This window comes from Tupaia chinensis, unplaced genomic scaffold (genome assembly GCF_000334495.1).
Source record: "Tupaia chinensis unplaced genomic scaffold, TupChi_1.0 Scaffold000081_1, whole genome shotgun sequence".
NCBI lineage: Eukaryota > Metazoa > Chordata > Mammalia > Scandentia > Tupaiidae > Tupaia > Tupaia belangeri.
This window is the reverse complement of record NW_006159542.1, coordinates 5,074,590-5,086,578: the sequence shown is the minus strand read 5'-3', so window position 1 is coordinate 5,086,578 and position 11,989 is coordinate 5,074,590. Positions and strand designations below refer to the sequence as shown.

The window sequence follows — 11,989 nt, the reverse complement described above, 5'->3', positions numbered from 1 at the left end:
GCCAGGACTGGTGCAAGAAACAAGGAAATACCACGGGCGGGTCGGCTGGCAAATTAGCCAGTGCCACTGTGGCTACTGTGAGTCCCTCCAGGGGACACTGTCATCTTCACAGCAACGAAATAGAGAGGTCTGTTATTTATGGGTTTGCACGTGGATCACCCTTGTCATGCAGGGAAAAGGAGAACCACGTGGAGGGCAAAGACCAAGATGCGTATTTCTTTGTATTTAGCCCAGTGATGGGCAACAGCAAGGGCCCCGTAAATTCAGGGTGTCTTGCTGTTGTGCTTGTCTGTCACCGAGTAATAATGACTTCAACTCCCTTCCTGCTGCCTCCACCCACTCTTCAACAGCACCTGCCAATTTCCCTTCAGCCGACTGAGAATTTATTGAGCATCTGCAACGTGCCAGGCACCGAGGCCCAACGATGAGCAAGATGCGGCCTCCGCCTCCGTCTAGCGGAAAGCAGACAGGCCGCCAGGCACAGGGACAAGACAGAGTGATGGCGTTAGGGCAGCAAGGGGATGCTGGGAGGGCCCGGGCCCGAGGTCAGTGGAGTTGACACTTCTTAGAACCAAGCCAAGACCCTATGGCTTTCCAGGAATGTCCTGAGGGACAGCATCTGAGGGCATGTGTAGCCTTGCTCACAGGCTCACCCCATGTTGGGAGCAGGGAGGCTTCTCGGCATCAGGCTGTCCCCTTGCTCGGCAAGCTGAAGCTAGGGACCAAGTCCCACGGTCTGGCAGAACACACACCTGAGTCTGCTGTTCATGCACACTGAGACTGTGGAAGGGCCTGATGGACAGAGATGGGGGGTGGGGAGAGCTCAGCAAACCTAGGTTCAAACCCTGGCTCATCACATACCAGCTGGGGGAGCTCCCAGACAAACCAAGGAACCTCCCACACTTCAGGTTTCCTCTGAGAATGTGCTCACCTCGGGGGAGGGAGAGGACTGTGAGCGATGACAACGTGGGCCCTTAACACTGGCCCCGGTGTACACCAGCCACTCAAGGAAGAGCAGCTACTGTGACTACCCACGGTTCCCAAAGTGTTTCCTTTGAAAACCAGCTTCCCAAACGCATCTGAACCAGTATGAGGAAAGTCTCAGGGCACGGCTGTGGGCTCTGGTAAGTCCTGTAGTCATGGGGCCAGCTCTGCTTTAGCCCAGGTCTTCCAAACACATTTGACCACGGGCCCCTTCTGTCCCCTCAGTTTGATCATAGAGTTGCAGCTGACAGGAAGTACTACTGGGATGGTCCAGACATTCTAGACTTGCAGATTTCTAAATGCTTATCATCCCTAAAACAGCCACATGCACCTGGGATCCCAGGGCAGGCTCATGTCTGCTTGCACATGGCAGGGATTGGGTGAAGGGAGGGTGGCCCCATCTCACGGCCCTGAGATGCTAGCAGGACCTGCCTACTTGGGGGTCTGCAGATGGCTCCGCCCAGCTGTGCCCCCCTCATGCCAGGCCCGATCAGGCCCTGCCCCTCAGCCATCACGTACCCGATGCATCTCTCAACGCTTGGTCAAAAATCCAGGTCCCTGAACACCGGCTTCGCACACGTCCACCGTGAGGGCTGCCTTCGACTGCTTTTCCATCTGAATTCCATAAGAAATTAGAAAGAGCCTTTGAAGTTGGCGAACGCCTGGGCAGTGAGGGAAGAGGCGACTGGATGGGAGAGGGGCTCCGACCACAGTGGGCTGGTCATCTGTGCTTATGGGGGCCTCAGTCTCCCCCAGCTAGGTGTTGAAGAGGTGGACGGAACCACACTGTCTATGTGCCTCCTCTCTAAAGACCCCGTGCTGGCCAAGAGAGACATTCACACTCCTCAGGGCAGCTGGGCCATGACAAAAAGCAGCAATGATAGGCCAAACCCCCCTGAAGTTTTATGTGCTTTTTCTGGATTCTGATTCACTACATGATTATAATGGGAACATTTTTCTCCCCAAAAGCCTATCAACAAAATGACCCTCCAAGGAGACATAACCCATGTTGGATGTGTCTCCTGGCCCATGGCCACCAAGGACCCCAGGCTGGAGCAGCAGGGCCCAAAATGACCTCCTCAGGGGCTCAGTGGAGGCAGTGCCCCAGTCCAGCTTCCCGCTCAGCACGCTCCTCCCTTTGCTGGCCCCCAGCCACTCTCTCTCCTTTGTGCATGGTGGCGGTCAATACCATCACCTGCCTGCTAAGTGCCAGGCCCCATATCTTATCTGCAATGTTTCTGCATGGGACTGGCCTCTGACCCACTGTACAGGTGGGGAAGCAGAGGCGGGGGCAGGTGTGGGAGCAGGGTCCAGGAGGAGGGGCTTCTCAGGTCAGCCTGGCGCGTCCTCACAACTCCAGCAGACACAGGTGACTATCACCCCCATTCCTAGGATAAGAGAAATGAGGATGGAGCAGGAACACATCGTGCCAGAGGTTGCTCAGACATGACTTTCTCCAAAGCCACACAGTCAGTCTCTTGGAAAGCACCAGGAGGAGAAGGTGCGTGCAATCGTTTGCCACTGACCAAGCACACCCGGCTCAGATTCCACCCTTCGTCTTCCCACAAGCCTTCATGAGCTTGGGGCAATGCCACTACCACACCGATCTCAAGGATGAGCATAAAGTTCTAGAAGCCAGGTTATCCAGGGGTAGTGCTGTTCAGTTAGTGGCTGATGAGAAGGTAGGCGGAAGCCAACTTGCCTGCAGGGCAAGAGCCTTCTTACCTCCATAAGCTGCCTCTTGAACACCAAATGAGCCATGTTCTCTTTAGTCCTGGAACACCCCCAGCTCTGCAACACAGCAGAGCCTCTTGCCATAGAACCACCACAGGACTCTCAGGAGTCCCTGCCTGAGAGCCAAGAGCACGGCTAGCAGGACTCACCGGCACACATGAGCCAAACTGTGTCCCTGCTCCATGTCCCGCTATCACTAGTAATGCAAGAAGGATCTACAGGTCCCACCCTGGCAACCAGCAGGGGAGACTCATTTTAACACTCACCCAGCCTTCCATGGGCACCTGAGAGAGGCCTTGGGTTAGCTCCATCCCTGGAGCATCAGACCAGCTAAGGCCAGGTGGGTCTACAGAGAGGTGAGGAAGATACCTGAGGATGAGGAATGGAGTAGCAGCCTTTCCTCTTATCATCACCAGCTGGCTCCAGAGATGCTCTGACACCCTTCAGATACGCAGCAAGCAATGAGACAGAACTCCAGAGCAGGTGAATGAGAAAAGAAAAGCACAGGGGTAGGGACAAAGAGCTGGCTCCTTACAACAGGTAGTCCCGTAATTAGCTCAGGGCACTTGAGGAGCTGCCGTTTACTGAGCAAATGCTTAGGGGTTCCCAGCCCTCTGGGTTTGAAGCTGCAGCAGGAGTTGGGCCCAGGGCTCGCTGCAAGACAGGGATGTAGGAGGAGTTGTAGACACGTGGGTGTCCTGAGGCTCTCTGGGTTTGCACTGAGACCCAGTACCTTTTGTGGAGCACAAACTCCTGGGACAGAGAAGAGAACCAGTCCCCAAGCCATCGCCTTCCAAATGTAGTCTTTCTAACATCAACAGGCCAGAGAGCACGGCAGACAGGAAGCAGCCCTGGTTGGTTCTCACCTCCACCTTTTCCCTATGTTACAAACCAAAGATAATTCTAACCACCCCCTAATCCCACTACCGGGCCTTTTCAGGGAAGTAAAACCTCAGGACTCCAAGCAAAGAGATAACTGGAAATATCGGTGTCAGGCAGAGAAAGTGAGTATTTCTAATGACTAGGAACAACTCCTTTTTCCAAATCGGGTGGTTTGCAATCCTCTGCTTTCAGCAAAATTGAAGAGAGCTAATAGAGTTGTCAGCGACAAGACCATTAAAAATACTGTCTGATGATGGCCCCCATGTGATTTTTGGCACACAACTTGGAAGGAGATCAAAGAATTGAGTGACACCATGAAAACAAACCCTGTCGGTTGCCAGCTTCTGATTTATGTAAGCTCCAGTTTTCTAAGCCCTTCTACCTCCAAAAACCAACACACAGGCATTAAATGAATCCCGAATTTCTCTCGTTCTTCCAATAAGGAATATTAATTCACAGATACACAAACCAATTGAACAAGAACTAAGGCCCTATCCATTTCATTAAGAAGTACATTTTTCAATATTATTTTACATGCACATTTACTATTTATCTCAATTTGTTTGGGGCGAATTCTATGCTAGTAACTCAATCTGGAAAGTAAAATGTTTTCAAATGGAGAGTTTTATGATCCCAGGAAATTCTTTTTTTAATTTTTTTTTTTTTTTAAGAAACTTCAATTTATATACATCTTGTTGTGGCTGATGAGTGTGAAACAGTGATCAATAAAAGACTTTCAAGCATAAAAAATATATTACATTAGGATAAAATCCTGTGGGGGAAGTGGACTGGAAATATGAGTTCAAGGAGAAAAGAGGAAAGATGGAAAATATCTGGCTGTTAAGAGGAACTCGTTCCTGTGTCTGAAGTGATGAGACGGAGATTGAACAGTGCTGTCTGGAGTCCCCTGAATACATTGAAGGCAGTAGTTCATTGTTCTGTTTCCAAAATGCCGCTTTCAAAACATACTGCATTGTCAGAAAAGTCATGACATATTTTTCCTATGTTTTTCTATGCAAAAATGCATCATGATTTTTCCAACTACCCAATAGAATATTCCAGAAATGATATCCTGTACAATTACTTAAACTCTGGGTAAACAATGTTTGATGGCAACTCAAAAAGATGGAAGAGAACATACAGTTTGTCAAATTTCTTTTAGGAGGTGTTAAACAAAAAAATATTTGAGGAGGGGGCAGGTGGCATAGGGGTCAAGGGACTGGACTCCCACACGGTTGACTGCAGTTCAAGTCCCACATCTGGTGACTTGCTTTCTCATACTCTCTTTCTCTCTCTCTGGTGAGTTATGTGCCCTATAGCAAATGAAAATAATAATAATAATAAAAAATTAAAATTAAATAAATAATTATTTAAAAATAATGTTTGAAAACACTGGCCTTTAGGTTCTTATCCCTCCAGAGGGAACCCCAGAGGAAGCAATGCCCTGAGGGCTTAGCGGATATCAGTGTTATTGTTCGCACTTTCTGTCTTTTCTTCAAAAGACTTTCTGTACCTCTTAACCTCACTCTGTCCCTGACACTCCTACTGAAAACATGGACAGATATTATGACATGCCACTGACTATTCAAGGCATCGAGGCTCAGAGAGATTAAAGGGTTTATCCAAGGCCATGCAAAGGTTAGTCCCTGGGTCTCTTGATAGACAGCTTAGGGATCCCCTTCCTGCCTCAGACCACTAGTCAGTAACAGAGGCAGGACACAGCTGGGAGGGTGGCCAGAACCTCTCCTTTCTGAGTGGCTGCAGCAAAAGGCTGAGCGTTGGTTCTGGCAGGCTCAGGCAGGAAGCCCTGCCAACAACCTATTGAAACAGGAAACTAACTATCAGCTGGCACTAGGAAGCAGGACCTGGCACCTTTACTGCCTGGTTTGTCATAGGCCAAGCCCCACGTGGCTCAGTCGGGTGGCTGTCATGCTCTTCTGCTGCTCCTTCCAGAGCCACGGCTAGAGCCCCTTCCTCCTCCTCTCAGCTCCCCAGAAGGCCCTGACTGTATGCAAACACCTCCATTCCCTGGTGCTCAAAGCTCACTGCCCGCTGAAGATGTGACTATCCTTCCTGCACTGTCTGCAGCAGCTGATTCTGCTCACTCAGCACCAAGGCTCCTGACTCCCTCGCAGGCCCAGAGTCAGTTACTAAACAGTTCCCACAGTCACAGAGTCCTTCCTGTCACTGAACAGAAATCACCTCCTCGTGACATCTAGGTAACAGGTGGGGGTACTGGAATGTGCTCTGCCTTCCCCTGCAAAATGCTGTAAGCTGTGAATACTGAGAGGCCATCATCCTCCCTCTGAACCCTCCACTGTCCCATTCTGCTCTTCAGTACAAGGAGCCCTTAGCTTTTCCACAGGGCTCCTCTGCAGGAGTTCACCCTCTGGAAATGATCTGGCTGGGCCATACCCCCTCATCTGAAGGGCAATCTAGTTGAGTGGGGCCACTCGCTCCCTCCATGGGGAAGCTCAGGTCTGCAGGCACCTATAACTCCCTGAGCTTCCTCATCTGTAACCCCCTCAGGATCGAGGCCAGGGGTCTTCAATACGGAGAACAACATCCGCTGGTTGCCAGGTCGTTCTGCCCACCATCATGGAATCCTCGTCTCTTAGAAATGGCCCATGGGCTGAATGCCCTAGTGGTTGGAAACCCAGCCAGCCTTGTCTTCATCGAGGACAAGGATGGCAGCTCCAGTAGTTCAATTCCAGCTGACTGACAATGACTTCTAGGTGCATCGTGTTGAGAAGGATCCCGTGGTCCATTGTTGGGACATCAACCCAGAACTGGGGAGTAGCAATGGTAGTGCCTCATGTTTCTATTCCTCACAGAGGGGCTGCTGCGACCTCCAGGGAGCATGGTCTGCCACCCCTCGGGGTTGCTGTGCAGAGCTGTTTCTGTGGCTTGTCAGGTGAGCACAGGCCTCTGCTAACTCCCTTCCTTTCACTTCTAGTTTGAACCAGCAAAGTTGCCAAATTTGGTTTCCTCTCTGTTCTTCTTGCAAAAAAAAAAAAAAAATGCTTGGGGTCTTGCCCCCAAACTCTTTATCAGCTCCAAAGGCAGTGACAGTCTTTCTCAGAGTGAGATAACTTTCTCCACATAGGGTTTCTCTGGGCTGCAGGGAAGTAGCAGCAACCCCAGATAACCAGCAGCTAGCCTCCTGGGCCCTGAACTCTCCCACCTGCCCAGCCCCGCTCTCCTAGCCTGAGGAGCTCTACCAAATGCACCCGTGTGTCCATGGCTTGGACTCCTCCACAGGAAGTGCCTTGGACAACGTTTGTGGCACTGGGGACACTGTCCGTCTGATGACTATCAAAGAGCCAGTAAGGACCTAGGAGCTCCCTCATGGCTGAAGAGAACTGTTAGTCTATTCAGTGCAGAACCAGCCTCTGATCCCTGAGCGAGGCTGGGTGATGAAATTCTCAAGGGGGCCATTCCCTGGCGGTCAAAGCTCAGGGTATATCTGCAGAACCTGGGACACCCTGCAAGTGCCTCGAAAATGTGTGAATGCTCCTTGTGAGCGGCCCAGAGCACAGGATACAGGCTGCAGGCTCAACTGAAGCCAGGGCTCTCACCAGCATTCTGCTCCAGCCAACTCTCAGAGCACTTCCTTTCCTTGCTTTACTTTCAGCAAGAGATGCTGCGAGGTGGCATGGGCCATTTGGGACATGGAAGAAAACATCCCCACCTTGCTGTGTGGCCCTTGGTAGCTTTCCTTCTTTCCACGGGCCTTCGTCTGCTCCTCTATAAAGTGAGGGCAGTGGGGTGTCATATTAATAGTGTATGTAGCCAGCTGCCCACTTCTCTGTCCTGGGCAGACATCAATAATCAATCACACCGCTGATCAGAATCCTCACGCTCCTAACAGCCAGGAGTAATTGCTTGGACTGACCCACAAGACAAAATATACTTACCACCTTGAGATAAGATGAGTTCAATTCTACTCTGATTTTTTTAAATGCCTCTCTTTTCTGATGAGGGGGCCAAACCAGCCTCCTCTGAGCTTGACCCTAGAAACCACACCCTCAGGCAGGAGGGCCTGCCTTTCTGGATGTGAGATGAGCCACCATAACCAACAGGGAATGTTCTGGCCCTGCCTGGATATGGACTCCAAAATGGCAACTCCACTGCACTTGTCTTGGGGGCTTCTACATGCCCAGAGAAGGTTACTCAGAAGTTTCACAACATAGCCAAAGTCCTGGGTTACAGGGAGGCTGTATCAGGCTGGGCACTGGGACCAGACAGGTTTCCCGATCTAGTTCTCAGATGGCAAAACGGAAGCTCCATCGGAACCCATGTCCTCGACACCTTACCCAGTGCCAACTTTCTTCCCATCCCATTTTCCCTCTATAACACATCAGCTTGTCCCTTAGCGAGAACGTAAACATGCAGAAACTATTCCTTCCCCTTGAAGAGGTACTTCTACTATTAATCCTAGTACTATTGCTAATACCAGCTAATCATGTGTTTACTGAGCATGTGTCGGGCATACGTCATCATATTCCATCCCAGATAACCCCACGGAATAGCCACAGTGAGTACTGAGGCACAGAGAGGGCACGCCACTTGCCAAGGTCCATGCCTATGAAACCGTACAGCCTGATTCATGCCCATGCTGAGGATCTGAGTCCGCTCTCCTCATGACGCACTGTTCCCTTTTCCGCGGCTTTGGGGTCCCACACCTGTGAGGCCAGGATGGGGACCATGCTCCATCTGTCAGATGAGGGCACTGAGACATGGCGAGGCCAAGGACCCTGCTACGGAACAGGAAACCAGCATGGCGGCTGGTCTGAGGCCTGAGGGTCCTGGCAACTCACCGTGCAGGTAGCTGGCTAGGAGAGACGTCCCACATTTCCCTGACCTGGCTGCTCAGGTCTGTCCCCATCAAATCAGGGGGCTCCACCATGACTCAAGACTGAGCCACCCCTCATTGGGCATGCCCTGGTGACAGGCACAGCTACTGGGTCTAACAAGTTTGACACAGGTTCACCAAAGGGACGAGGGGCGTGTCCTCTCTTCCATTAGCCAGCAAATCCACTAGGGATTAGCACAGACCTCGAGGAGTGACTACTGATGGAGGAGGCCAGGCACCAGCCTCCGCAGACAACTTCTCCCATTCAGCACTGGGTATGTCACTCCTGCTGGTCACCAAACATTCTGGTTCACCCTCCTGTCACAGGGGAAGATGGTATTTCCTAGCCTGATTGAGTTTGGGTGGGGCTGTGTGCCTAGTTCTGGCCAGTGCTTCTGGCTGCAGTAGGGACTTGCCAGTGTGAGTCCCACTGGGGCTTGCTTTCTCACCACATGGCTGGGAGCAGCCTGTCTGCTGGCTTCTTTTAGCCTGGGTACAGAGCAGAGCAGGGCTGCCTGTGGACCCATGATGGACACGTAGTATAAGACATCAGCCTTTGTGGTTCGGAGCTACAAGGCCTCTGGTTACTCGGAGGATCTTTGTTACTGGAGCATATCCTAGCCTTGTCCTGCCAGCTACAACACCAAGGTCAGCATCACTTCCCAGAAGCCACTACGTACCTGGCTGGGTACTGTGGCATGGAAGTAGGGAGTTTGGAGCCAGAAATCAGGCAGGTCCTAGAGCTCCAATCTCTAGGGGCTCCTAGTCGTGTGACAGACAGAGACAGGCAAAGACAGGGCCCCTTTAATCTAAAGAGACCACGAAAAGTGGCCCAATTGAGGACCAAGGCAGACACAGATCTCTCTGAACAGAAGTGATCAAGGCAGACTTCTGAGAGGAGTTGGCCTTGAAGGATGGACTGGATTTGGGCCTGCGGGAATGGGCAAAGGCATTACCTTAGAGAGGGAACAGCATGAGTGAAGTATAGGAAGAGCAGACTGCCCTGGAATGAAATGTCTGGGGAGATCAGAAGCAAGAAAAGGGCCTGGAAGCTCAGACCATGGAGAAGCCCAGTGCCAAACCCTGATCCCAGAGCCAGCAGGGTGCCCCATGTCTTGTCACAGGGCAACAACATGGCCACTCCTGTTTGCTCCAAGGCCTCCTGGCAGCTGGAGAGAAGGGCAGGCAGTATGGGACAGGGAGGCACAAAAGCATCGCTGCGACTGAGATGCAATGACCAGACAGAGCTCGGGATGCTGCGAGCAGCAGAGGACCAGCTGGAAAAGGGTAGGAGCCAATTCCCAGCAGCTGGAAGAAAAGGCAGCAGGACTTGGGTCCAAACATGATGAAATAGCCCCCAGGAACCTGCTCACGAGGCCCTGAATGCCACGCACAGAACAGCACCCAGGGAGTCCGAGACACTCCTAAGAAGACATGGAATGCTGGTTAGTGGAAACAAAATCACAGCTAGCTAAGAGAAGCAATGTCTAATGTTAGAAAATAGAGCTGAAGGGACCAGCAGTTAGCGTAATGGCTATGTTGCTGGACTCCCATGTAGTCGACCACCGTTCAAGTGCCAGACCCAGCGGCTTAAACTCACGCTGGGAGTGTGTGCGTGCATGCCCAAGATCCCGAGAGGAGAATGATGGAGGAGAAGGGATTGTGGCATGGCCATCCCCCCCAGGGGGTGATTTCTTGCTTTCTGTCTCTCTCTCTCTCTCTCTGGCTTTCTGGCAAGTGCATGCGCCCTATAGCAAAAACCTCTCCAAAAAAAGAAAAAAAAAAAAAAAACAAAAAAAAAAAAGAAGAAGAAAAGAAAATAGAGCTGAATACAGTTGACGACTTGCTGTGTATCTCAGCGACTGAAAATGAGAACTTGGAATGTTTCCCATGCACAATAATGACACATGGTGGGGATGACGAAGACACTAATTACTCCGCACTTTATTCTTGCACTGAAAGATCACACTGTATCCCACCAATATGTACAATTATTATATAGCAATTAAACACACACACATACACACACGGGGCACATGGAGGAAGGTATGTTTGAGGATGGAAGTCCAAAGCTAGCCTAGGCAAGATCTATGTTGGGCTGTGGAACGTGGACCTGATTTCATAAACCAGGGGTTGCAAATGGTAGCCCCTAAAATGGCTCTGACCCACAGATAAGTTTTGTTTGGCAGAGTTCAAACACCGAATCAGTTACCAACATCTAAAGCTAAAATATGTCACATTGGAATGCTCATTTCAGGTATTCTATCTCTAGATATCTGGCGACACAGAGCCCATCTCCCTACCTGGCAACCACTGGAGTGGCACCGAGGAGCCACCACACTCTGCACATACAATGTGAGTTCTCCACTGCACACCATCTCCACCACCTGTCCTCTGGTCCCTTTCTACACACTAAGTAAACATGCCTGTTGGTTATTCAAGACAACCCAAATGTCCACAAACAGATGAGTGGATTGAAAAAGTGTGGCACATATAATATACTCCATGGAATACTATTTAGCCATAAAAAAACAAGAAGACCCTAGCACTTGATAGAATGTGGACAAATATGGAAGATTTATTGCTGAGTGAAGCAAGCCAGGCTATGAAAGAGAGACACGGTATGTCTCCATCTAATATATACCAACTGCCTGCATTCTATGGTAGAGACTGAAAGACTGGAGGACATAAAAGAACTGAAATGAGTTATGGACACTGGAGACAGTGTGGAAGGAGGGTAGGAGAGGAGAAGAGTGTAGGAAAGAAAATAGGGAAGAAAAGTAGAGAAGTAAGACATCTGTGAGATACAGAAATGGTTTATTACCTGTTGATAATGTGTATAGTATTCTCAAGTGGACTGGTCTGAGGTGTATTTCATATCGGGTAAATTCTCTCTACAAGCTTAAGAATATAGCGAATGAATGTATAAATACTACTACTACTAATAATAAAATGTCTGTTGGGCCTCGTAGATCTCTGAGGCTGTGAACCTGGCCCTAATGCAGGAGTCCTGACTTGTGCTCAGGTGGTGAGGGACAGAAATCATCGCTAAGAAGCTAGTTTCCACAGAACTCCTCTGAGCCTGGCGCAGGACAGAAGAGGCTAGAAAAGGTCTGGTCCATTGCTGATCTGATCCTGATGGGCAGGACCTGCACTGGGAGCTGCCCCCAGGGGTCCCTAGTCAAGCCAAGGTCAGAGAAAGGCAAATAGGCGTTCAAGATCCTGAGCCTTAGATAGGGGCTGTGTTAGACCCAGCAGGGGTGTGGGAGCCCCAAGGCATGAGGGATCCACTGGGCCCACAGAAGGTTGCAGGCATTTGACTTAAATAAGGTCTTGATGGATGGATAGGGTTTTGCTGCAGCAGACAGCAAGAGAAGAAATCTCCAGACTAAATTTGTACAAAGGCAAGTCTAAGGAGCTTAGATCTTTCCCTGAGGGCAGAGGGGAGCCATCGAAGGTTCTCTCGGCCAGGGAGGAGCAGACACTCAAGGTCCCTTCTCCCCAGGACACTGGCCCCACATTCCCACCCTGGTC

At 50.6% G+C, this 11,989-nt stretch overlaps 1 protein-coding gene across 1 annotated transcript in view; it reads right to left on the bottom strand.

Moving 5' to 3' along the window:
- The window catches only part of ZNF618 (zinc finger protein 618), a 120,451-nt gene that overhangs the window by 55,077 nt on the left and 53,385 nt on the right, over window positions 1-11,989 (bottom strand). Inside the window, exon 4 of the mRNA XM_027769358.1 lies at window positions 1,504-1,599. Within this exon, the coding sequence (XP_027625159.1) occupies window positions 1,504-1,599 (96 nt within the window). The remainder of the gene's footprint in view (window positions 1-1,503; window positions 1,600-11,989) is intronic.